Source organism: Engystomops pustulosus, unplaced genomic scaffold (assembly GCF_040894005.1).
Source record: "Engystomops pustulosus unplaced genomic scaffold, aEngPut4.maternal MAT_SCAFFOLD_158, whole genome shotgun sequence".
Taxonomy (NCBI): Eukaryota; Metazoa; Chordata; class Amphibia; order Anura; family Leptodactylidae; genus Engystomops; species Engystomops pustulosus.
Window position 1 is genome coordinate 1 of NW_027285038.1, and position 26,534 is coordinate 26,534.

At 50.3% G+C, this 26,534-nt stretch overlaps 2 protein-coding genes across 2 annotated transcripts in view; one reads left to right on the plus strand and one right to left on the minus strand.

Moving 5' to 3' along the window:
• Positions 1-533: 533 nt before the first annotated feature.
• Positions 534-11,951, plus strand: SLC2A8 (solute carrier family 2 member 8). Its single transcript, XM_072131864.1, has 10 exons — positions 534-611; positions 8,771-8,933; positions 9,002-9,208; positions 9,303-9,402; positions 9,494-9,705; positions 10,573-10,722; positions 10,792-10,900; positions 10,976-11,140; positions 11,218-11,363; positions 11,444-11,951. Exons 1-10 carry the CDS (start codon positions 538-540, stop codon positions 11,615-11,617), a joined length of 1,500 nt encoding a protein of 499 aa, XP_071987965.1. The 5' UTR covers positions 534-537; the 3' UTR covers positions 11,618-11,951.
• Positions 11,952-14,908: 2,957 nt separating this feature from the next.
• The window catches only part of GARNL3 (GTPase activating Rap/RanGAP domain like 3), a 236,191-nt gene continuing 224,565 nt past the window's right edge, over positions 14,909-26,534 (minus strand). The window contains 3 exon segments of the mRNA XM_072131865.1: positions 14,909-15,631; positions 17,302-17,416; positions 17,492-17,701. Coding sequence (XP_071987966.1) covers positions 15,469-15,631; positions 17,302-17,416; positions 17,492-17,701 — 488 coding nt within the window. The 3' untranslated portion in view covers positions 14,909-15,468.

The following is a 26,534-nucleotide window of genomic DNA, read 5'->3' on the forward strand; positions in this document are numbered from 1 at the left end:
CCCCCGGTCCTGTGCTATTCCTCCCCTTGACCCCCGGTCCTGTGCTATTCCTCCCCCTGACCCCGGTCCTGTGCTATTCCTCCCCGTGACCCCGGTCCTGTGCTATTCCTCCCCGTGACCCCGGTCCTGTGCTATTCCTCCCCCTGACCCCCGGTCCTGTGCTATTCCTCCCCCTGACCCCCGGTCCTGTGCTATTCCTCCCCCTGACCCCCGGTCCTGTGCTATTCCTCCCCCTGACCCCCGGTCCTGTGCTATTCCTCCCCTGACCCCCGGTCCTGTGCTATTCCTCCCCGTGACCCCGGTCCTGTGCTATTCCTCCCCCTGACCCCCGGTCCTGTGCTATTCCTCCCGTGACCCCGGTCCTGTGCTATTCCTCCCCCTGACCCCCGGTCCTGTGCTATTCCTCCCCGTGACCCCGGTCCTGTGCTATTCCTCCCCCTGACCCCCGGTCCTGTGCTATTCCTCCCCCTGACCCCCGGTCCTGTGATGTGGAGGGTTCACTTACTTTCCCTTGCTGTTATTTCCCTCCTCAGGGTCATGGATGTTGATGATTTTCAGCCTCTTCTTCATGAGTCAGGATCCTCGGAGGAGCCGCAGCTCCGATACCTGAGGTGAGTCCCAGCTGTCAAAGTCACATGATGTAATAGTGGGCGGAGCCATGGAGATCAGTCGTATGTTGTCACTAGTCCCTACTGATTCTGGGAGATGAGACTGAGTGCACAGAGGGTCTATGCGGAGAGCGCCCCCCTACTAACAGTGGAATGTGGTGCAGGAGCCAGAATGTTGTGGGTCGGGTAAGGGCTAGGGTTAGCCTCTGGGTTAGGGTTAGCCTCTGGGTTAGGGTTAGCCTCTGGGTTAGGGCTAGCCTCTGGGTTAGGGCTAGCCTCTGGGTTAGGGCTAGCCTCTGGGTTAGGGCTAGCCTCTGGGTTAGGGCTAGCCTCTGGGTTGGGGTTAGCCTCTGGGTTGGGGTTAGCCTCTGGGTTGGGGTTAGCCTCTGGGTTAGGGTTAGCCTCTGGGTTTGGGCTAGCCTCTGGGTTAGGGCTAGCCTCTGGGTTAGGGCTAGCCTCTGGGTTAGGGCTAGCCTCTGGGTTAGGGCTAGCCTCTGGGTTAGGGCTAGCCTCTGGGTTTGGGCTAGCCTCTGGCTTTGGGTTAGCCTCTGGCTTTGGGTTAGCCTCTGGCTTTGGGTTAGCCTCTGGCTTTGGGTTAGCCTCTGGGTTAGGGTTAGCCTCTGGGTTAGGGTTAGCCTCTGGGTTAGGGTTAGCCTCTGGGTTAGGGTTAGCCTCTGGGTTAGGGTTAGCCTCTGGGTTAGGGTTAGCCTCTGGGTTAGGGTTAGCCTCTGGGTTAGGGTTAGCCTCTGGGTTAGGGTTAGCCTCTGGGTTAGGGTTAGCCTCTGGGTTAGGGTTAGCCTCTGGGTTAGGGTTAGCCTCTGGGTTAGGGTTAGCCTCTGGGTTAGGGTTAGCCTCTGGGTTAGGGTCAGGGTTAGCCTCTGGATTAGGGTTAGGGTCAGGGTTAGCCTCTGGATTAGGGTTAGGGTCAGGGTCACGGTTAGGGTTAGCCTCTGGATTACGGTTAGGGTTAGCCTCTGGGTCAGGGCCACGGTTAGGGTTAGCCTCTGGGTCAGGGTTACGGTTAGGGTTAGCCTCTGGGTCAGGGTTACGGTTAGGGTTAGCCTCTGGGTCAGGGTTAGGGTTAGCCTCTGGATTAGGGTTAGGGTCAGGGTTAGGGTTAGCCTCTGGATTAGGGTTAGGGTCAGGGTTAGGGTTAGCCTCTGGATTAGGGTTAGGGTCAGGGTTAGGGTTAGCCTCTGGATTAGGGTTAGGGTCAGGGTTAGGGTTAGCCTCTGGGTCAGGGTCACGGTTAGGGTTAGCCTCTGGATTAGGGTTAGGGTTAGCCTCTGGGTCAGGGTCACGGTTAGGGTTAGCCTCTGGGTCAGGGTCACGGTTAGGGTTAGCCTCTGGGTCAGGGTCACGGTTAGGGTTAGCCTCTGGGTCAGGGTCACGGTTAGGGTTAGCCTCTGGGTCAGGGTCACGGTTAGGGTTAGCCTCTGGGTCAGGGTCACGGTTAGGGTTAGCCTCTGGGTCAGGGTCACGGTTAGGGTTAGCCTCTGGGTCAGGGTCACGGTTAGGGTTAGCCTCTGGGTCAGGGTCACGGTTAGGGTTAGCCTCTGGGTCAGGGTTAGGGTCACGGTTAGGGTTAGCCTCTGGATTAGGGTTAGGGTCACGGTTAGGGTTAGCCTCTGGATTAGGGTCAGGGTCACGGTTAGGGTTAGCCTCTGGGTCAGGGTCACGGTTAGGGTTAGCCTCTGGGTCAGGGTCACGGTTAGGGTTAGCCTCTGGGTCAGGGTCACGGTTAGGGTTAGCCTCTGGATTAGGGTTAGGGTCAGGGTTAGGGTTAGCCTCTGGATTAGGGTTAGGGTCAGGGTTAGGGTTAGCCTCTGGGTCAGGGTCACGGGTTAGGGTCAAGGTTAGGGTTAACCTCTGGAGTCTGCAGACAATGGGAAAGATTTATCAAGTGTCTGAAAGTCAGAATATTTCAAGTTGCTCATGGCAACCAATCACAGCTCAGCTTTAATATATTCATGAGCAGTGGTAAAATGAAAGCTGAGCTGTGATTGGTTTCCATGAGCAACTTGAAATATTCTGACTTTCAGACACTTGATAAATCTGCTCCTCTGTCTCCAACCCGGCTCCTCCTGATGAAGGATGATCATATTTCTGAAGAAGGAGACGCCTAGTGATGGAGGAGAGACACCGGCTCAAAGGAGATAATAGGAGGCTTCTCTCTCACCCCCAGTGCTTTATCCCAGCGGTGCAGGTCTGTGCTGCTCTATAATGAGTGAAAGGGGAAAGGCTCAGGAGAGAACAGCTACTATCTCACCCCCAGTGCTTTATCCCCAGCAGTGCAGGTCTGTGCTGCTCTATAATAAGTGAAAGGGGAAAGACTCAGGAGAGAACAGCTACTATCTCACCCCCAGTGCTTTATCCCCAGCGGTGCAGGTCAGTTCTGCTCTATAATGAGTGAAAGGGGAAAGACTCAGGAGAGAACAGCTACTATCTCACCCCCAGTGCTTATCCCCAGCAGTGCAGGTCTGTGCTGCTCTATAATGTCCTATATGATTCTGCTGATGCTTCTTAGTGATGGAGAAGAGACACAGACAGAGGCTGCTGGAGATAATAGGAGGCTTCTGTCTCACCCCCAGTGCTTTATCCCCAGCAGTGCAGGTCTGTGCTGCTCTATAATGTCCTATATGATTCTGCTCATGCTTCTTAGTGATGGAGAAGAGACACAGACAGAGGCTGCTGGAGATAATAGGAGGTCTGTAGGAGGGATATTGTCTCACAGCCCGGTGTGTCATGCACGCAGGTGTAGCCTCGGCTGGGGGGGGGGGGGAATGCACTCTGGTGTAGCCTCGGCTGGGGGGGGGGCATGCACGCTGGTGTAGGGGGCGGGCATGCACGCTGGTGTAGCCTCGGCTGGGGGGGGCATGCATGCTGGTGTAGCCTCGGCTGGGGGGGGGGCATGCACGCTGGTGTAGCCTCGGCTGGGGGGGGGGGCATGCACGCTGGTGTAGGGGGCGGGCATGCACGCTGGTGTAGCCTCGGCTGGGGGGGGGGCATGCACGCTGGTGTAGCCTCGGCTGGGGGGGGGGGGCTTCGATTTTCTCTTTGTTTGTTTGTGTAAAATTTTAAAAAGAATAAAGAAATATCTGATTAAAAAAAAACAGAAGAGTGAGGGGCGAAGGGGCGAAGGGTGACCTAAAAGTTGTACCTCTGAAAAGGGGAAGAGGTTAAGTCCATAGAAGGAGGTTATTAAGACAGCAATATATACAAATTAATAATGATAATCTGTTATTTCTATAGCGTGCATGCCACACCACAGCCGAGGCTACACCAGCGTGCATGCCCCCCCACAGCCTCGCAGCGAGGCTGTAGTGTGAGCCACCGTGCTGCGAGGCTGTAGTGTGAGCCACCGTGCTGCGAGGCTGTAGTGTGAGCCACCGTGCTGCGAGGCTGTAGTGTGAGCCACCGTGCTGCGAGGCTGTAGTGTGAGCCACCGTGCTGCGAGGCTGTAGTGTGAGCCACCGTGCTGCGAGGCTGTAGTGTGAGCCACCGTGCTGCGAGGCTGTAGTGTGAGCCACCGTGCTGCGAGGCTGTAGTGTGAGCCACCGTGCTGCGAGGCTGTAGTGTGAGCCACCGTGCTGCGAGGCTGTAGTGTGAGCCACCGTGCTGCGAGGCTGTAGTGTGAGCCACCGTGCTGCGAGGCTGTAGTGTGAGCCACCGTGCTGCGAGGCTGTAGTGTGAGCCACCGTGCTGCGAGGCTGTAGTGTGAGCCACCGTGCTGCGAGGCTGTAGTGTGAGCCACCGTGCTGCGAGGCTGTAGTGTGAGCCACCGTGCTGCGAGGCTGTAGTGTGAGCCACCGTGCTGCGAGGCTGTAGTGTGAGCCACCGTGCTGCGAGGCTGTAGTGCGAACCATTGAGCCACCGTGCTGCCCCAGATTGGAAACTCTTTGGGGGGAGGCTCATTTTGGGAGACCAGTGATTTCCTGTAGATGGAGCATTACGTTAGCAGATATTCGGGACCTGATGGTACCCCCTTGAGGAAGCGACGGCGGAAGGCGCGTCGGGGTGCTGTGGTGGTGGTCTAGGGCTAATTTGACCTGAGGCACAGGTATATTGTTATAAGTGAGATGGAGTTTATATTTTCTGTGCTCTCTATACTTCTGGATTGATCTTATATATCGTTATGACGCGTTACTCCTTACTCACCACCATGCTGTTTGTTTTTGTGGTTTTAACGTGTATGTTTTAAGTTTCCAATTTTTGATTGTCTATATGTATTAATAAAGATTTACATTTTGAATTTATTTTCGATACTTGTAGTACAATTTATGGTCTCATATGCTCTTTTTTGGTATTCTTTGTTTGAACAGCATAGGGATCTGTTACCAAAGAGGTGGGTACGGTTATTGGTATCCATCATCCTGATGGTCATTAGCTGCCCCGAGGGTAAATGTTGTCATGAGCTATGTGTGCGGAGTGAACCCCCAAATACTGCCCGTCCGTGCCCCAATAGTGATAGAGAAGAGACACAGAGAGAGGCTGCTGGAGATAATAGGAGGCTTCTATCTCACCCCTAGTGCTTTATCCCCATCATTACAGCTCTATAACGTACTATATGATCCTGCTGGAGATAATAGGAGGCTTCTATCTCACCCCTAGTGCTTTATCCCATCATTACAGCTCTATAACGTACTATATGATCCTGCTGGAGATAATAGGAGGCTTCTATCTCACCCCTAGTGCTTTATCCCCATCATTACAGCTCTATAATGTCCTATATGATCCTGCTGGAGATAATAGGAGGCTTCTATCTCATCCCTAGTGCTTTATCCCCATCATTACAGCTCTATAACGTACTATATGATCCTGCTGGAGATAATAGGAGGCGTCTATCTCACCCCTAGTGCTTTATCCCCATCATTACAGCTCTATAACGTACTATATGATCCTGCTGGAGATAATAGGAGGCTTCTATCTCATCCCTAGTGCTTTATCCCCATCATTACAGCTGTATAATATCCTATATGATCCTGCTGGAGATAATAGGAGGCTTCTATCTCATCCCTAGTGCTTTATCCCCATCATTACAGCTGTATAATATCCTCTATGATCCTGCTGGAGATAATAGGAGGCTTCTATCTCACCCCTAGTGCTTTATCCCCATCATTACAGCTGTATAATGTCCTATATGATCCTGCAGGAGATAATAGGAGGCTTCTATCTCACCCCTAGTGCTTTATCCCCATCATTACAGCTCTATAACGTACTATATGATCCTGCTGGAGATAATAGGAGGCGTCTATCTCACCCCTAGTGCTTTATCCCCATCATTACAGCTCTATAACGTACTATATGATCCTGCTGGAGATAATAGGAGGCTTCTATCTCATCCCTAGTGCTTTATCCCCATCATTACAGCTGTATAATATCCTATATGATCCTGCTGGAGATAATAGGAGGCTTCTATCTCACCCCTAGTGCTTTATCCCCATCATTACAGCTGTATAATGTCCTATATGATCCTGCTGGAGATAATAGGAGGCTTCTATCTCATCCCTAGTGCTTTATCCCCATCATTACAGCTGTATAATATCCTCTATGATCCTGCTGGAGATAATAGGAGGCTTCTATCTCACCCCTAGGGCTTTATCCCCATCATTACAGCTGTATAATGTCCTATATGATCCTGCAGGAGATAATAGGAGGCTTCTATCTCACCCCTAGTGCTTTATCCCCATCATTACAGCTCTATAACGTACTATATGATTCTGCTGGAGATAATAGGAGGCTTCTATCTCGCCCCTAGTGCTTTATCCCCATCATTACAGCTGTATAATGTCCTATATGATCCTGCAGGAGATAATAGGAGGCTTCTATCTCACCCCTAGTGCTTTATCCCCATCATTACAGCTGTATAATGTCCTATATGATCCTGCTGGAGATAATAGGAGGCTTCTATCTCACCCCTAGTGCTTTATCCCCATCATTACAGCTGTATAATGTCCTATATGATCCTGCTGGAGATAATAGGAGGCTTCTATCTCACCCCTAGTGCTTTATCCCCATCATTACAGCTCTATAACGTACTATATGATCCTGCAGGAGATAATAGGAGGCTTCTATCTCACCCCTAGTGCTTTATCCCCATCATTACAGCTCTATAACGTACTATATGATCCTGCTGGAGATAATAGGAGGCGTCTATCTCACCCCTAGTGCTTTATCCCCATCATTACAGCTCTATAACGTACTATATGATCCTGCTGGAGATAATAGGAGGCTTCTATCTCATCCCTAGTGCTTTATCCCCATCATTACAGCTGTATAATATCCTATATGATCCTGCTGGAGATAATAGGAGGCTTCTATCTCACCCCTAGTGCTTTATCCCCATCATTACAGCTGTATAATGTCCTATATGATCCTGCTGGAGATAATAGGAGGCTTCTATCTCGCCCCTAGTGCTTTATCCCCATCATTACAGCTGTATAATGTCCTCTATGATCCTGCAGGAGATAATAGGAGGCTTCTATCTCACCCCTAGTGCTTTATCCCCATCATTACAGCTCTATAACGTACTATATGATTCTGCTGGAGATAATAGGAGGCTTCTATCTCGCCCCTAGTGCTTTATCCCCATCATTACAGCTGTATAATGTCCTATATGATCCTGCAGGAGATAATAGGAGGCTTCTATCTCACCCCTAGTGCTTTATCCCCATCATTACAGCTGTATAATATCCTCTATGATCCTGCTGGAGATAATAGGAGGCTTCTATCTCACCCCTAGTGCTTTATCCCCATCATTACAGCTCTATAACGTACTATATGATCCTGCTGGAGATAATAGGAGGCTTCTATCTCATCCCTAGTGCTTTATCCCCATCATTACAGCTGTATAATGTCCTATATGATCCTGCTGGAGATAATAGGAGGCTTCTATCTCACCCCTAGTGCTTTATCCCCATCATTACAGCTCTATAACGTACTATATGATCCTGCTGGAGATAATAGGAGGCTTCTATCTCACCCCTAGTGCTTTATCCCCATCATTACAGCTCTATAACGTACTATATGATCCTGCAGGAGATAATAGGAGGCTTCTATCTCACCCCTAGTGCTTTATCCCCATCATTACAGCTGTATAATGTCCTATATGATCCTGCTGGAGATAATAGGAGGCTTCTATCTCGCCCCTAGTGCTTTATCCCCATCATTACAGCTGTATAATGTCCTATATGATCCTGCAGGAGATAATAGGAGGCTTCTATCTCACCCCTAGTGCTTTATCCCCATCATTACAGCTCTATAACGTACTATATGATCCTGCTGGAGATAATAGGAGGCTTCTATCTCACCCTAGTGCTTTATCCCCATCATTACAGCTGTATAATGTCCTATATGATCCTGCTGGAGATAATAGGAGGCTTCTATCTCACCCCTAGTGCTTTATCCCCATCATTACAGCTGTATAATGTCCTATATGATCCTGCAGGAGATAATAGGAGGCTTCTATCTCACCCCTAGTGCTTTATCCCCATCATTACAGCTCTATAACGTACTATATGATCCTGCTGGAGATAATAGGAGGCTTCTATCTCACCCTAGTGCTTTATCCCCATCATTACAGCTGTATAATGTCCTATATGATCCTGCTGGAGATAATAGGAGGCTTCTATCTCACCCCTAGTGCTTTATCCCCATCATTACAGCTGTATAATGTCCTATATGATCCTGCTGGAGATAATAGGAGGCTTCTATCTCATCCCTAGTGCTTTATCCCCATCATTACAGCTGTATAATATCCTATATGATCCTGCTGGAGATAATAGGAGGCTTCTATCTCACCCCTAGTGCTTTATCCCCATCATTACAGCTGTATAATGTCCTATATGATCCTGCAGGAGATAATAGGAGGCTTCTATCTCACCCCTAGTGCTTTATCCCCATCATTACAGCTGTATAATGTCCTATATGATCCTGCTGGAGATAATAGGAGGCTTCTATCTCATCCCTAGTGCTTTATCCCCATCAGTAAGGTCAGTGCTTCTGTATAATGTCCTTTAGTATCTGAATGAGGGGGTTGGGGGGGTTACAGGTACAGGCAGGGGCTGCTGGATATGATAGGAAGACCTTAGAGGGAGGTCCTGTGCTCCAGTCTGTCGCCCCCTCCGTTACACGTGTCTCATGTTTGTTCTTTTTCTATGCAGAAATGTCAGGAACAAGAATCTGTATTTGGCCACACTTGGTGCGGTGTTGGGGCCCCTAAGTTTTGGCTTTGTCCTTGGGTTCAGCTCTCCGGCCATTTCAGATCTGCAGGATGTGGAGGAGCCGCGGCTGATATTAGACAAGGAGATGGCATCATGGTTTGGGGTGAGTCTGCCCCCCAGTGTGACCCCCTCACCCATGGCCATGTCCTGACTCATGTTTCTCTCTTTCAGTCTATAGTGACCATCGGAGCCGCTGTCGGGGGGATACTTGGTGGGTGGATGGTGGACCGCATCGGCCGGAAGCCAAGTCTCATGATCTGTGCTCTGCCCTTTGTCCTTGGCTTCACCCTGATGATTTCCGCACAGAACGTATGGATGTTGCTGGCCGGCCGCTTGTTGTCTGGATTGGCCAGTGGAGTCACGTCCTTAGTGGTCCCGGTGAGCATGGAGCCATCTGTGCCCGTGTCATGACCCTATGATATTGTATTGCATCTCTGGGTGTCACGCCCTCATCACATGACCTGCTTTTTAGGTGTATATCTCCGAGACTTCCCACGCTGGAGTCCGGGGTGCGTTGGGTTCCTGTGTCCAGCTGATGGTAGTGACTGGGATTGTGGGAGCTTATATTACAGGTAAGGATGTGTAGGGGAGGCCGCAGAGCGTTCTCAGAACCTCTGATAAATCTCTCCCCCCCCCAGAACTGACGGCTGTATCTCTGTGCAGGAATGGTTGTGAGCTGGCGCTGGCTGGCGGTGGTCTGCTCCGTCCCCCCAGTCCTTATGCTGCTGGTCATGTGCTTCATGCCTGAGACCCCACTATACCTCATCAATCAGGAGAGATCGGCGGAGGCCATGGCTGCTCTCTGCTTCCTGCGAGGACCACATGTGGACTATGAGAGGGAGTATCAACAGATCAAGGCCAGCAGGGAGCAGCAGGTGAGCTCAGGGTGGCATTGGTGCTTCATACACTCTCTGCTTTTGGGCCCGAGGTGGAGGCCAGGGGTGCTGAGGGCGTCTCCACCTGGGGGTGCTGGGGGCGGCCAGGTCCAGGCAGAGGTGGGGGGAGAGGGGTTCCGAGGGCAGCCGGGCCCGGGGTGGTGGCGGCTGTAGGTAGTATGTTCCATATTGTGGTGGCCGGGGATGCCGAGGGTGGCCGGGCCCGAGGTGGAGGACAGGGATGCGGAGGGTGGCCGAGGACAGGGATGTGGAGGGTGGCCGGGCCCAGGGCGGAGTCTGAGGGTGCCGGGCGTCTCCACCTGGGAGGGTGGCCATGTCCAGGGCGAGAGGGGTTCCGAGGGCAGCTGGCGGCTGTAGGTGGTATGTTCCATATTGTGGTGGCCAGGGATGCGGAGGGTGGCCGGGCCCGAGGTGGAGGACAGGGATGCGGAGGGTGGCCGAGGACAGGGATGCGAAGGGTGGCCGGGCCCAGGGCGGAGTCTGAGGGTGCCGGGCGTCTCCACCTGGGAGGGTGGCCATGTCCAGGGCGAGAGGGGTTCCGAGGGCAGCTGGCGGCTGTAGGTGGTATGTTCCATATTGTGGTGGCCAGGGATGCGGAGGGTGGCCGGGCCCGAGGCCGAGGACAGGGATGCGGAGGGTGGCCGAGGACAGGGATGCGGAGGGTGGCCGAGGACAGGGATGCGGAGGGTGGCCGGGCCCAGGGCAGAGTCTGAGGGTGTCGGGCGTCTCCACCTGGGAGGGTGGCCAGGTCCAGGGGGAGAGGGGTTCCGAGGGCAGCTGGCGGCTGTAGGTGGTATGTTCCATATTGTGATGGAGCCGGCTGTACTGAAGATCCTGTCTTCACAGGAGGGTAGGCTGAAGATGGCAGATTTCCAGGAGGCGTCCATTTACAAGCCCTTCATTATTGGCGTTCTGCTCATGTTCTTCCAGCAGGCCACCGGAATTAACGCCATCATGTTTTATGCAGATTTGATTTTTAAAGAAGCCAATTTTAAGGTAAGGTGTGGCACAGTTGGTGGCTGAGGTAAGTCCTCCAGCCGTGGCCTCATTGTTCCTATGTTACAGAACAGCAGTTTGGCCTCGGTTACGGTGGGGCTGGTGCAGGTGGCAGTCACTGCAGTGGCAGCGCTCATCATGGACCGGGCCGGGAGGAAGGTCTTACTTCTACTCTCAGGTAAGTCCATGGTAGATGAGTACAGACCTTGCTCCTCCGTCTGTCATGCACTTCGGCTGTCATGTGTCTCTGCAGGGGTCATCATGGCGGTCAGCACAACTCTGTTTGGGGTATACTTTAAAATCAGTGTTCCACACGGTAAGAACTCGTCAGTCCTGATGAGCGCAGAGCACTTGGCGGAGGGCCCAGCAGATGCCCCGGCTTGGCTGGCATTACTCAGCATGGGGCTGTTCATAGCTGGTAAGCTGCAGTCACCAGGGACGCTGGGGGTCACATATTTATGGACAGTGCACCAAAGCTTTTGTGCTCCTCCGCAGGGTTTGCGATCGGCTGGGGCCCCATTCCTTGGCTGCTCATGTCTGAGATCTTCCCGCTCCGTGCCCGGGGGGTGGCGAGTGGCTTTTGTGTTGTCACCAACTGGGGCTGTGCGTTCCTCGTCACAAAGGTTTTCCATGAGCTGCTGGTAAGTGGAGGAGGTGGCGCTGCCCCCCGATGCCCCTGGTGCCCCCCGGCAGGTGCTGAGCTTGTGCTCTGTGTCCCCAGGATCTTCTCTCTCCTTATGGGACCTTTTGGTTGTTTGCCGCTTTCTGTGCCCTAAACGTCGTCTTCACCGTCCTCTGTGTCCCGGAGACCAAGGGGAAGACTCTGGAGCAAATCCAATCCCATTTCCAGCAGAGGTCACGACCCCGCAGCTCCTCCTCCGGAGCCATCCAGTAACGCCCCCCCCCCCCCCCCCCCCCGCCACATTCAGAATGGAAAATTCTACAAATGGGGAAGAAGCGGAAACCTTCCAGTATTTGTCCCGGTCCTGAACTCTTCTTTCCCTTTTTAATCGGATCCTGACGCCTTTTGTGTATATTGTGCATGGAGACCCCAAAACTGTTACCTGTCAGGGCGGGACAAACTCAGGCCACTCCCACTTATCCTAATTTGGTGGGTTGTGTGGTTTCTTCAGGTCTACTAAGGGCATCGATTAGAACTTTATCTAGAACCTTTCTGTATGTTCTCTAGGATCTTGTTACATAAATAAACTGAGAATCATTTATTATTATCCATTTTTGCTTTTTTGGGGCAGGTACACACATTATACACCACCACTAGGGGGAGATCACTACATACAGACTATACACCACCACTAGGGGGAGCTCACTACATACAGATTATACACCACCACTAGGGGGAGCTCACTACATACACATTATACACCACCACTAGGAGGAGATCACTACATACACATTATACACCACCACTAGGGGGAGATCACTACATACACATTATACACCACCACTAGGAGGAGATCACTACATACACATTATACACCACCACTAGGGGGAGATCACTACATACACATTATACACCACCACTAGGGGGAGATCACTACATACACATTATACACCACCACTAGGGGGAGCTCACTACATACACATTATACACCACCACTAGGAGGAGATCACTACATACACATTATACACCACCACTAGGGGGAGATCACTACATACACATTATACACCACCACTAGGAGGAGATCACTACATACACATTATACACCACCACTAGGAGGAGATCACTACATACAGATTATACATCACCACTAGGAGGAGATCACTACATACACATTATACACCACCACTAGGAGGAGATCACTACATACACATTATACACCACCACTAGGAGGAGATCACTACATACACATTATACACCACCACTAGGAGGAGATCACTACATACACATTATACACCACCACTAGGGGGAGATCACTACATACACATTATACACCACCACTAGGGGGAGATCACTACATACACATTATACACCACCACTAGGGGGAGATCACTACATACACATTATACACCACCACTAGGAGGAGATCACTACATACAGATTATACACCACCACTAGGAGGAGATCACTACATACACATTATACACCACCACTAGGGGGAGATCACTACATACACATTATACACCACCACTAGGAGGAGATCACTACATACACATTATACACCACCACTAGGGGGAGATCACTACATACAGATTATACACCACCACTAGGGGGAGCTCACTACACACACATTATACACCACCACTAGGGGGAGATCACTACATATACATTATACACCACCACTAGGGGGAGATCACTACATACACATTATACACCACCACTAGGGGGAGATCACTACATACACATTATACACCACCACTAGGGGGAGATCACTACATACACATTATACACCACCACTAGGGGGAGATCACTACATACACATTATACACCACCACTAGGGGGAGATCACTACATACACATTATACACCACCACTAGGGGGAGATCACTACATACACATTATACACCACCACTAGGAGGAGATCACTACATACAGATTATACACCACCACTAGGGGGTGATCACTACATACACATTATACACCACCACTAGGAGGAGATCACTACATACACATTATACACCACCACTAGGAGGAGATCACTACATACAGATTATACACCACCACTAGGGGGAGCTCACTACTCACACATTATACACCACCACTAGGGGGAGATCACTACATACACATTATACACCACCACTAGGAGGAGATCACTACATACACATTATACACCACCACTAGGAGGAGATCACTACATACACATTATACACCACCACTAGGAGGAGATCACTACATACACATTATACACCACCACTAGGGGGAGCTCACTACATACAGATTATACACCACCACTAGGGGAAGATCACTACATACACATTATACACCACCACTAGGGGGAGCTCACTACATACACATTATACATCACCACTAGGGGAAGATCACTACATACACATTATACACCACCACTAGGAGGAGATCACTACATACACATTATACACCACCACTAGGGGGAGCTCACTACATACAGATTATACACCACCACTAGGGGAAGATCACTACATACACATTATACACCACCACTAGGGGGAGCTCACTACATACAGATTATACACCACCACTAGGGGGAGATCACTACATACACATTATACATCACCACTAGGGGGAGATCACTACATACACATTATACATCACCACTAGGGGGAGATCACTACATACACATTATACACCACCACTAGGAGGAGATCACTACATACAGATTATACACCACCACTAGGGGGAGATCACTACATACAGATTATACACCACCACTAGGGGGAGATCACTACATACAGATTATACACCACCACTAGGGGGAGATCACTACATACACATTATACACCACCACTAGGAGGAGATCACTACATACACATTATACACCACCACTAGGAGGAGATCACTACATACACATTATACACCACCACTAGGAGGAGATCACTACATACACATTATACACCACCACTAGGGGGAGATCACTACATACACATTATACACCACCACTAGGGGGAGATCACTACATACACATTATACACCACCACTAGGAGGAGATCACTACATACAGATTATACACCACCACTAGGGGGAGATCACTACATACACATTATACACCACCACTAGGGAGAGATCACTACATACACATTATACACCACCACTAGGGGGAGATCACTACATACACATTATACACCACCACTAGGAGGAGATCACTACATACAGATTATACACCACCACTAGGGGAGATCACTACATACACATTATACACCACCACTAGGGGAGATCACTACATACACATTATACACCACCACTAGGGGGGAGATCACTACATACACATTATACACCACCACTAGGGGGAGATCACTACATACACATTATACATCACCACTAAAACCCGGGGCAATTCAGGGAAAGTCGGTGCAAAACTGTAAAATTCGGGTAACCCAGTGGAAAAACGTGATTCAGGCCCTTAGTAAATGACCCCCATAGAGTTTTATGTGCATCACTTCCATACTTGGTTAGAAGAAACCTCTTGTCACGTTGATGCATTGTGGAGGTTTGGGTTAGATTCATTGCTCCGCACTCAGTGACAGACACAAAGTATAAATAAATATTTATTATGCATCAGAACTCTCACCAGCAGTTGCGCCCCCATGTGGTGACGTGTTCATGTACAGGCCACAGACAGGGAAGACGGTGACATCACGTGGCGTAGTAACAATGGGGAGACAATCAGTAAGACACTTGGTGGTAGGCGCCTGTAGTTTCACACTAGTTCAGTCGACCAGATCAGAATCGGATACAAAAACCACAAGTTTTGGCCCTTGAGAAGATAGAAATAATAAAGCACATTGTGTCCCACACGATGGATACATCAGGCTGGAATGGGGTCTTGTGGTGGTGCGATGCATGCAGTGCACCCCAGCGGGCAGCTGCGCAGCTCCTTCTTGGTGGTCCTTGTGGGGTAGAGCCCCCCAGCAGACCAGACCACAGACTCCTGAACCTGAGCCGCAGTCACTATTCTGCTGGATGGTGCAGTATTCCTCTCCGGGCAGAATAAAGAATGCAGCTCAGCTGAGACACTGAGCCGCTTCTATCCTATGTATAGGGCAGTGACATGTGAGGATTGTCCTCCTCCTCTCATCTTCAGTCTACATCTCATCACTTTAGATCAACAATATCTTCATCAGATGAGGCGCTGAGATGAAAGAGGCTTCCACTGATGGCCAGACTCTCCTCCACACTGAGGTTAGACTCTGGGTCCGAGCTGGTCGAGCAGTGACGCTGACTCTCTGAGTTACTCTCAAAGGATCCCGAATTTATCCTGCAGAGAAAGAACATAACCTTGGCAGAAGTAGTGAACATGTCAGGTGGCACAGGGTCAGTGTGTGTGACCGGAGCAGGAGACGTGAGGTGGCACAGGGTCTGTGTGTGTCTCCTGCACCTGGTGGCACAGGGTCTGTGTGTCTCCTGCACCTGGTGGCACAGGGTCTGTGTGTCTCCTGCACCTGGTGGCACAGGGTCTGTGTGTGTCTCCTGCACCTGGTGGCACAGGGTCTGTGTGTGTCTCCTGCACCTGGTGGCACAGGGTCTGTGTGTGTCTCCTGCACCTGGTGGCACAGGGTCTGTGTGTGTCTCCTGCACCTGGTGGCACAGGGTCTGTGTGTGTCTCCTGCACCTGGTGGCACAGGGCCTGTGTGTGTCTCCTGCACCTGGTGGCACAGGGTCTGTGTGTCTCCTGCACCTGGTGGCACAGGGTCTGTGTGTGTCCTGCACCTGGTGGCACAGGGTCTGTGTGTGTCTCCTGCACCTGGTGGCACAGGGTCTGTGTGTGTCTCCTGCACCTGGTGGCACAGGGTCTGTGTGTCTCCTGCACCTGGTGGCACAGGGTCTGTGTGTCTCCTGCACCTGGTGGCACAGGGTCTGTGTGTGTCTCCTGCACCTGGTGGCACAGGGTCTGTGTGTGTCTCCTGCACCTGGTGGCACAGGGTCTGTGTGTGTCTCCTGCACCTGGTGGCACAGGGTCTGTGTGTGTCTCCTGCACCTGGTGGCACAGGGTCTGTGTGTGTCTCCTGCACCTGGTGGCACAGGGTCTGTGTGTGTCTCCTGCACCTGGTGGCACAGGGTCTGTGTGTGTCTCCTGCACCTGGTGGCACAGGGTCTGTGTGTGTCTCCTGCACCTGGTGGCACAGGGTCTGTGTGTGTCTCCTGCACCTGGTGGCACAGGGTCTGTGTGTGTCTCCTGCACCTGGTGGCACAGGGTCTGTGTGTCTCCTGCACCTGGTGGCACAGGGTCTGTGTGTGTCTCCTGCACCTGGTGGCACAGGGTCTGTGTGTGTCTCCTGCACCTGGTGGCACAGGGTCTGTGTGTGTCTCCTGCACCTGGTGGCACAGGGTCTGTGTGTGTCTCCTGCACCTGGTGGCACAGGGTCTGTGTGTGTCTCCTGCACCTGGTGGCACAGGGTCTGTGTGTGTCTCCTGCACCTGGTGGCACAGGGTCTGTGTGTGTCTCCTGCACCTGGTGGCACAGGGTCTGTGTGTGTCTCCTGCACCTGGTGGCACAGGGTCTGTGTGTGTCTCCTGCACCTGGTGGCACAGGGTCTGTGTGTGTCTCCTGCACCTGGTGGCACAGGGTCTGTGTGTGTCTCCTGCACCTGGTGGCACAGGGTCTGTGTGTGTCTCCTGCACCTGGTGGCACAGGGTCTGTGTGTGTCTCCTGCACCTGGTGGCACAGGGTCTGTGTGTGTCTCCTGCACCTGGTGGCACAGGGTCTGTGTGTGTCTCCTGCACCTGGTGGCACAGGGTCTGTGTGTGTCTCCTGCACCTGGTGGCACAGGGTCTGTGTGTGTCTCCTGCACCTGGTGGCACAGGGTCTGTGTGTGTCTCCTGCACCTGGTGGCACAGGGTCTGTGTGTCTCCTGCACCTGGTGGCACAGGGTCTGTGTGTGTCTCCTGCACCTGGTGGCACAGGGTCTGTGTCCATACAGTAGTTACCGTTCAATGCTGTTTGATCTCACAGATTCTTGCTTTCCCTCATCTTCTGATTCCTTGAGAAGCTTCTTAGGTCGCTGAGAACCTTCAGATTTTGATGTTATTTCTCCAGCAAGACCTGGAATTATGGCAGCGATAAGACCTTTGTTGATGTGAGGGAAATGTTGGGAGAAGTAGTTCTCAGATCTCTTACCCAGAAGCTCCTTCCTCGTGCGACTGGCAATTTCCTTGATTTCCATTCGGGACAAGGAGAGAGAATGGGTGACAGGAGTGCAGGCGATCACGCTGGGACTTGGGGTGCTGATGACCTTGGAAACTAGGGGGGACATCAGCGGTCGTTCAATGCTGCGGCCCACCAGGTTACTGAGGGGAATCTTGTAGATGTTTCTGCAGGGGACTTCACCTGGGGAGTGAGAACAGCAGAATCCCTATGATAGGGACATGCAGCTCTATCGGACCACACCAGACATTACTGCACACACCAGGACCCGCTCTCCAGCTGTGTAGATGATGAGGGGAGGAGACGGGCACTGTAGCTGTGTAGATGATGAGGGGAGGAGATGGGCGCTGTAGCTGTGTAGATGATGAGGGGAGGAGACGGTTGCTGTTGCTGTGTAGATGATGAGGGGAGGAGACGGGTGCTGTAGCTGTGTAGATGAGGGGAAGGACGGGCACTGTAGCTGTGTAGATGATGAGGGGAGGAGATGGGTGCTGTAGCTGTGTAGTTGATGAGGGGAGGAGATGGGTGCTCTAGCTGTGTAGATGATGAGGGGAGGAGACGTGTGCTGTAGCTGAGTAGATAATGAGGGCATGAGACGGGTGCTGTAGCTGTGTAGATGATGAGAGGAGGAGACGGGCGCTGTAGATAATGAGGGCATGAGACGGGTGCTGTAGCTGTGTAGATGATGAGGGAGGAGATGGGTGCTGTAGATGATGAGAGGAGGAGACGGGCGCTGTAGCTGTGTAGATGATGAGGTGGGGAGATGGGCGCTGTAGCTGTGTAGATGATAAGGGGAGGAGATGGGTGCTGTAGCTGTGTAGATGATGAGGGGAGGAGACGGGTGCTGTAGCTGTGTAGATGATGAGGGGAGGAGACGGGCACTGTAGCTGTGTAGATGATGAGGGGAGGAGATGGGCGCTGTAGCTGTGTAGATGATGAGAGGAGGAGACGGGCGCTGTAGCTGTGTAGATGATGAGAGGAGGAGACGGGCACTGTAGCTGTGTAGATGATGAGGGGAGGAGATGGGCGCTGTAGCTGTGTAGATCATGAGGGGAGGAGACGGGCGCTGTAGCTGTGTAGATGATGAGGGGAGGAGATGGGCACTGTAGCTGTGTAGATGATGAGGGGAGGAGACGGGTGCTGTAGCTGAGTAGATGATGAGGGGATGAGACGGGTGCTGTAGCTGTGTAGATGATGAGGGGATGAGACGGGTGCTGTAGCTGTGTAGATGATGAGGGGAGGAGATGGGCGCTGTAGCTGTGTAGATGATGAGGGGAGGAGATGGGCGCTGTAGCTGTGTAGATGATGAGGGGAGGAGACGGGTGCTGTAGCTGAGTAGATGATGAGGGGATGAGACGGGTGCTGTAGCTGAGTAGATGATGAGGGGAGGAGACGGGTGCTGTAGCTGTGTAGATGATGAGGGGAGGAGACGGGCGCTGTAGCTGTGTATATGATGAGGGGAGGAGACGGGCGCTGTAGCTGTGTATATGATGAGGGGAGGAGACGGGCGCTGTAGCTGTGTAGATGATGAGGGGAGGAGATGGGAGCTGTAGATGATGAGGGCTGGAGATGGGTAGATGATGAGGGGAGGAGATGGGTGCTGTAGCTGTGTAGATGATGAGGGGAGGAGACGGGTGCTGTAGCTGTGTAGATGATGAGGGGAGGAGACGGGCGCTGTAGCTGTGTAGATGATGAGGGGAGGAGACGGGTGCTGTAGCTGTGTAGATGATGAGGGGAGGAGACGGGTGCTGTAGCTGTGTAGATGATGAGGGGAGGAGACGGGCGCTGTAGCTGTGTAGATGATGAGGGGAGGAGATGGGCGCTGTAGCTGTGTAGATGATGAGGGGAGGAGACGGGCGCTGTAGCTGTGTAGATGATGAGGGGAGGAGACGGGCACTGTAGCTGTGTAGATGATGAGGGGAGGAGACGGGTGCTGTAGCTGTGTAGATGATGAGGGGAGGAGACGGGCGCTGTAGCTGTGTAGATGATGAGGGGAGGAGACGGGTGCTGTAGCTGAGTAGATGATGAGGGGATGAGACGGGTGCTGTAGCTGAGTAGATGATGAGGGGATGAGACGGGTGCTGTAGCTGTGTAGATGATGAGGGGAGGAGACGGGCGCTGTAGCTGTGTAGATGATGAGGGGAGGAGATGGGCGCTGTAGCTGTGTAGATGATCAGGGGAGGAGACGGGTGCTGTAGCTGAGTAGATGATGAGGGGATGAGACGGGTGCTGTAGCTGAGTAGATGATGAGGGGAGGAGACGGGTGCTGTAGCTGCGTAGATGATGAGGGGAGGAGACGGGCGCTGTAGCTGTGTAGATGATGAGGGGAGGAGATGGGAGCTGTAGATGATGAGGGGAGGAGATGGGCGCTGTAGCTGTGTAGATAATGAGGGGAGGAGACGGGTGCTGTAGCTGAGTAGATGATGAGGGGATGAGACGGGTGCTGTAGCTGTGTAGATGATGAAGGGAGGAGATGGGTGCTGTAGCTGTGTAGATGATGTGGGGAGGAGACGGGCACTGTAGCTGTGTAGATGATGAGGGGAGGAGATGGGTGCTGCAGCTGTGTAGATGATGAGGGGAGGAGACGGGCACTGTAGCTGTGTAGATGATGAAGGGAGGAGACGGGTGCTGTAGCTGTGTAGATGATGAGGGGAGGAGACGGGCACTGTAGCTGTGTAGATGATGAGGGGAGGAGACGGGCACTGTAGCTGTGTAGATGATGAGGGGAGGAGATGGGTGCTGTAGCTGTGTAGATGATGAGGGGAGGAGATGGGTGCTGTAGCTGTGTAGATGATGAGGGAAAGGACGGGCACTGTAGCTGTGTAGATGATGAGGGGAGGAGACGGGTGCTGTAGCTGTGTAGATGATGAGGGGAGGAGACGGGTGCTGTAGCTGTGTAGATGATGAGGGGAGGAGACGGGCGCTGTAGCTGTGTAGATGATGAGGGGAGGAGATGGGCGCTGTAGCTGTGTAGATGATGAGGGGAGGAGACGGGTGCTGTAGCTGTGTAGATGATGAGGGGAGGAGATGGGTGCTGTAGCTGTGTAGATAATGAGGGCAGGAGATGGGTAGATGATGAGGGGAGGAGATGGGTACTGTAGCTGTGTAGATGATGAGGGCAGGAGATGGGTAGATGATGAGGGGAGGAGATGGGTGCTGTAGCTGTGTAGATGATGAGGGGAAGGACGGGCACTGTAGCTGTGTAGATGATGAGGGGAGGAGATGGGTGCTGTAGCTGTGTAGATGATGAGGGGAGGAGACGGGCACTGTAGCTGTGTAGATGATGAAGGGAGGAGACGGGTGCTGTAGCTGTGTAGATGATGAGGGGAGGAGACGGGCACTGTAGCTGTGTAGATGATGAGGGGAGGAGACGTGTGCTGTAGCTGAGTAGATAATGAGGGCATGAGACGGGTGCTGTAGCTGTGTAGATGATGAGAGGAGGAGACGGGCGCTGTAGATAATGAGGGCATGAGACGGGTGCTGTAGCTGTGTAGATGATGAGGGAGGAGATGGGTGCTGTAGATGATGAGAGGAGGAGACGGGCACTGTAGCTGTGTAGATGATGAGGTGGGGAGATGGGCGCTGTAGCTGTGTAGATGATGAGGGGAGGAGATGGGTGCTGTAGCTGTGTAGATGATGAGGGGAGGAGACGGGTGCTGTAGCTGTGTAGATGATGAGGGGAGGAGACGGGCACTGTAGCTGTGTAGATGATGAGGGGAGGAGATGGGTGCTGTAGCTGTGTAGATGATGAGGGGAGGAGATGGGTGCTGTAGCTGTGTAGATGATGAGGGAAAGGACGGGCACTGTAGCTGTGTAGATGATGAGGGGAGGAGACGGGTGCTGTAGCTGTGTAGATGATGAGGGGAGGAGACGGGTGCTGTAGCTGTGTAGATGATGAGGGGAGGAGACGGGCGCTGTAGCTGTGTAGATGATGAGGGGAGGAGATGGGCGCTGTAGCTGTGTAGATGATGAGGGGAGGAGACGGGTGCTGTAGCTGTGTAGATGATGAGGGGAGGAGATGGGTGCTGTAGCTGTGTAGATAATGAGGGCAGGAGATGGGTAGATGATGAGGGGAGGAGATGGGTACTGTAGCTGTGTAGATGATGAGGGCAGGAGATGGGTAGATGATGAGGGGAGGAGATGGGTGCTGTAGCTGTGTAGATGATGAGGGGAAGGACGGGCACTGTAGCTGTGTAGATGATGAGGGGAGGAGACGGGTGCTGTAGTTGTGTAGATGATGAGGGGAGGAGACGGGCGCTGTAGCTGTGTAGATGATGAGGGGAGGAGACGGGCGCTGTAGCTGTGTAGATGATGAGGGGAGGAGACGGGTGCTGTAGCTGTGTAGATGATTCAGATAGGAGTGGGTGCTGTAGTTGTGTAGATGATGAGGTGAGGAGACGGGTGCTGTAGCTGTGTAGATGATGAGGGGAAGGACGGGCACTAGCTGTGTAGATGATGAGGGGAGGAGATGGGTGCTGTAGCTGATGAGGGGATGAGACGGGTGCTGTAGCTGTGTAGATGATGAGGGGAGGAGACGGGCACTGTAGCTGTGTAGATGATGAAGGGAGGAGACGGGTGCTGTAGCTGTGTAGATGATGAGGGGAGGAGACGGGCACTGTAGCTGTGTAGATGATGAGGGGAGGAGACGGGTGCTGTAGTTGTGTAGATGATGAGGGGAGGAGACGGGTGCTGTAGCTGTGTAGATGATGAGGGGAGGAGATGGGTGCTGTAGCTGTGTAGATGATGTGGGGAGGAGACGGGCGCTGTAGCTGTGTAGATGATGAGGGGAGGAGACAGGCGCTGTAGCTGTGTAGATGATGAGGGGAGTAGATGGGCCTTGTAGGGGTTTAGATGATGAGGGGAGGAGACGGGCGCTGTAGCTGTGTAGATGATGAGGTGAGGAGATGGGTGCTGTAGCTGTGTAGATGATGAGGGGAGGAGACGGGCGCTGTAGCTGTGTAGATGATGAGGGGAGGAGACGGGTGCTGTAGCTGTGTAGATGATGAGGGGAGGAGATGGGTGCTGTAGCTGTGTAGATGATGAGGGGAGGAGACGGGCGCTGTAGCTGTGTAGATGATGAGGGGAGGAGACGGGCGCTGTAGCTGTGTAGATGATGAGGGGAGTAGATGGGCCTTGTAGGGGTTTAGATGATGAGGGGAGGAGACGGGCGCTGTAGCTGTGTAGATGATGAGGTGAGGAGAAGGGTGCTGTAGCTGTGTAGATGATGAGGGGAGGAGACGGGCGCTGTAGCTGTGTAGATGATGAGCACAAGGTTTATAAAGTGTGGCTTTTGGCGCGAGAAGCAAATGCTCTGACGTCAGAGATGTAAACATAAATAGTGTAGTAAAAAGTTCATTCATAAAATCGGTTAGCGGTTAGTATCGCTATGGTTAAAATAGTACAATACAGATAAGAGACATAATAATTTCATACATAGGGGTACATTAAGAAGGAAATGGAGGATTAGGATAAATTATATTATGAGGGATGTAAATATGAAGGGATGTGGATATAAATGGTTTATTAAAAAGTCCATTAATAAAATCAGTTAACAGTTAATATCGCTATAGTTAAAAAATATATAAATGTGTAGTTTCATACAGATCGGTATAGGCTGTCCCTATTAAATACATAAGGGTACAATGAATTTCCATTGTTAGGGTTGTTAAAGTAAAAGAATGTGGTTCCTAGAATTAGTAGAATTACCCTGTATGGGTGGGCACGATGGTCTACCTTACGTTTTGGATGTTTTGTATCGGAGCTGTCTTCTGTTACTGTTCCGTGCAGTGCAGCTACGGAAGCCTGGAAGGGTCACATTGGGGCAAGCGCGAAGTTGTGGATGCTGCGGATCTGTGTTCAGGTCAGTATGGTTTCCGTGACTTCATTAAGGCCGGCTGGTTTAAGGGTTATTAAACGGTACATCCAATATATTTCCCTCTTTTTTAATACTCCGAATCGGTTATTAGTATCGGGGCTGATGTAGTCGATTGGCATGATTGAGATTTTTCCTTCTCCCTTGTGTTTGAGGGTACAGTGTTTTGATAACCCGTGAGTAAGAATTTTATGTTTAATATTATATCGATGTTGATTTACTCGGCAATGTAATGCTTGAGTGGTCCTTCCGACATACTGTAAGCCGCATTGGCATTCAATGAGGTAGATGATGAATTGGCTGGTGCAGTTAAGTTGGGCTTTAAGGTGAAAAGTCTCTTTTGTGTTGTTTGATTTAAAAGTGTCGGAGGTTTTTATGATTCTACAGCAGAGGCATTGAGGTTTTCCACACCTGGAGCTTCCTTTTTTAGTCGTTGGTTCTATCCAATGTTTATATTGTTTGGGAATGCTCGGGGCTAGTAGGTTTTTTATAGTTGGGACCCTTCTATAGATGCAGGTGATATCATCTGGAATTATTTTAGTTAATACTGGATCAGATTTTATAATCTTCCAGTGTTTCTTAAGGATATTTAAGATTTTTTGGCTGTCTTTGCTGTATGTTGTAATGAATTTCAACTGTTTGTTTGTTTCCGCATTTTTCTGTCCACTTAGATCTTTTGGTTGAAGACTTTCCATTTGTGTAATTTGGCTAGCTCTTTTCACTGCATCTCTGACAACTGCCTTAGGGTACTTTTTTTCCTGGAATCTTTTTTCCAGGATCTGGCATTGGTCTTTAAAGGTTTGCGTGTTTGAGCAGTTTCTGCGGATACGCCTAAACTGACTGTAGGGGATATTTCGAAGCCATTTTTTATGATGATTACTCGTATAGTCTAGATAGCTATTTACATCCACATTTTTGAAGAATGTTTTTGTGGTGAATTTTGTGTCATCGTGGCTTATTATTAGATCTAAAAATTCCACTTGTTGTGTACTATAGTTTAGGGTAAATTTAAGGCCCCAGGTGTTATTATTTATTTCTGTGCAGAACTGTTTTAGGGAGAGGTGGTCACCATGCCATATGATAAATAGGTCATCAATAAATCTTTTATATAGCTGGAGTTTGCCCAGGTGTCTATTTTGAGGTGTAATAAAAATATTTTTGAATTTATGCATAAATAGGTTCGCGTATGAAGGTGCGACTTTTGTGCCCATAGCCGTCCCATTTTGTTGGTGAAACGTTCGTTTGCCATGGGTAAAATAATTATTTTTGAGTATGAAGGAGAGGCCCTCTACTATAAATTCTTTTTGTCTTTCTAGTATATTAGGATCTTGTTGGAGGATAGTTTCAATACATGTGAGACCAATGGTATGGTCAATGTTTGTATAGAGGGCTGTTACATCGAGAGTGGCTAAAATGAAATCTTCTCTCCATTTGGTTTCTTTAAGAATGTTGATTAGATGGGAGGAATCTCTTAGGTAGCTCGGCATCTCTGTGACATAATTCTGTAAGAATAGATCGATATAATGCGATAAGTTGCTTGTAACACAGTTGGTGTTGGATATAATAGGGCGACCAGGGGGGGAGGTGAGACTTTTATGTATCTTGGGTAAAAAATAAAAATATGGTTTGCTGGGGTTATCTATTAGTAAAAACTTTTTTTCTTTTTTTGTGAGAAGGCCTATTTTGGCATGTTCTTTTATAAATTCCTGATAATTTTTTTCTAGTTGTGGGAATGGGTTAGTTTTGATTTCGTTATAATAAGTAGTATCGGACAAGATACGTTCTGCTTCTGTTTCGTAATCTGTGAAGTTTAGTATTTCGACATTATAACGAAATCAAAACCAGATGATATCACCTGCATCTATAGAAGGGTCCCAACTATAAAAAACCTACTAGCCCCGAGCATTCCCAAACAATATAAACATTGGATAGAACCAACGACTAAAAAAGGAAGCTCCAGGTGTGGAAAACCTCAATGCCTCTGCTGTAGAATCATAAAAACCTCCGACACTTTTAAATCAAACAACACAAAAGAGACTTTTCACCTTAAAGCCCAACTTAACTGCACCAGCCAATTCATCATCTACCTCATTGAATGCCAATGCGGCTTACAGTATGTCGGAAGGACCACTCAAGCATTACATTGCCGAGTAAATCAACATCGATATAATATTAAACATAAAATTCTTACTCACGGGTTATCAAAACACTGTACCCTCAAACACAAGGGAGAAGGAAAAATCTCAATCATGCCAATCGACTACATCAGCCCCGATACTAATAACCGATTCGGAGTATTAAAAAAGAGGGAAATATATTGGATGTACCGTTTAATAACCCTTAAACCAGCCGGCCTTAATGAAGTCACGGAAACCATACTGACCTGAACACAGATCCGCAGCATCCACAACTTCGCGCTTGCCCCAATGTGACCCTTCCAGGCTTCCGTAGCTGCACTGCACGGAACAGTAACAGAAGACAGCTCCGATACAAAACATCCAAAACGTAAGGTAGACCATCGTGCCCACCCATACAGGGTAATTCTACTAATTCTAGGAACCACATTCTTTTACTTTAACAACCCTAACAATGGAAATTCATTGTACCCTTATGTATTTAATAGGGACAGCCTATACCGATCTGTATGAAACTACACATTTATATATTTTTTAACTATAGCGATATTAACTGTTAACTGATTTTATTAATGGACTTTTTAATAAACCATTTATATCCACATCCCTTCATATTTACATCCCTCATAATATAATTTATCCTAATCCTCCATTTCCTTCTTAATGTACCCCTATGTATGAAATTATTATGTCTCTTATCTGTATTGTACTATTTTAACCATAGCGATACTAACCGCTAACCGATTTTATGAATGAACTTTTTACTACACTATTTATGTTTACATCTCTGACGTCAGAGCATTTGCTTCTCGCGCCAAAAGCCACACTTTATAAACCTTGTGTTTTTCCTAAAACCGTGAAGCTATATGTAACTGAGGAAGAGCCTGGTACGGGCTCGAAACGCGTATTACACAGCCTATAAATAAAAGGAATTTATAATAATCACGACCAAACGGAGTTATTGGCGCCGACAACCTGGAAGACACCACTACTAAAAGATAAGACAAGA

What these genes read in the sequence shown, in the direction of transcription:
- SLC2A8 (XM_072131864.1), top strand. Translation starts at nt 538, where the DNA reads ATGGATGTTGATGATTTTCAGCCTCTTCTTCATGAGTCAGGATCCTCG. An exon ending in CCGCAGCTCCGATACCTGAG is followed by an intron (nt 612 to 8,770) that starts GTGAGTCCCAGC and finishes TTTTCTATGCAG; the next exon opens with AAATGTCAGGAACAAGAATC. An exon ending in AGGTTTTCCATGAGCTGCTG is followed by an intron (nt 11,364 to 11,443) that starts GTAAGTGGAGGA and finishes CTGTGTCCCCAG; the next exon opens with GATCTTCTCTCTCCTTATGG.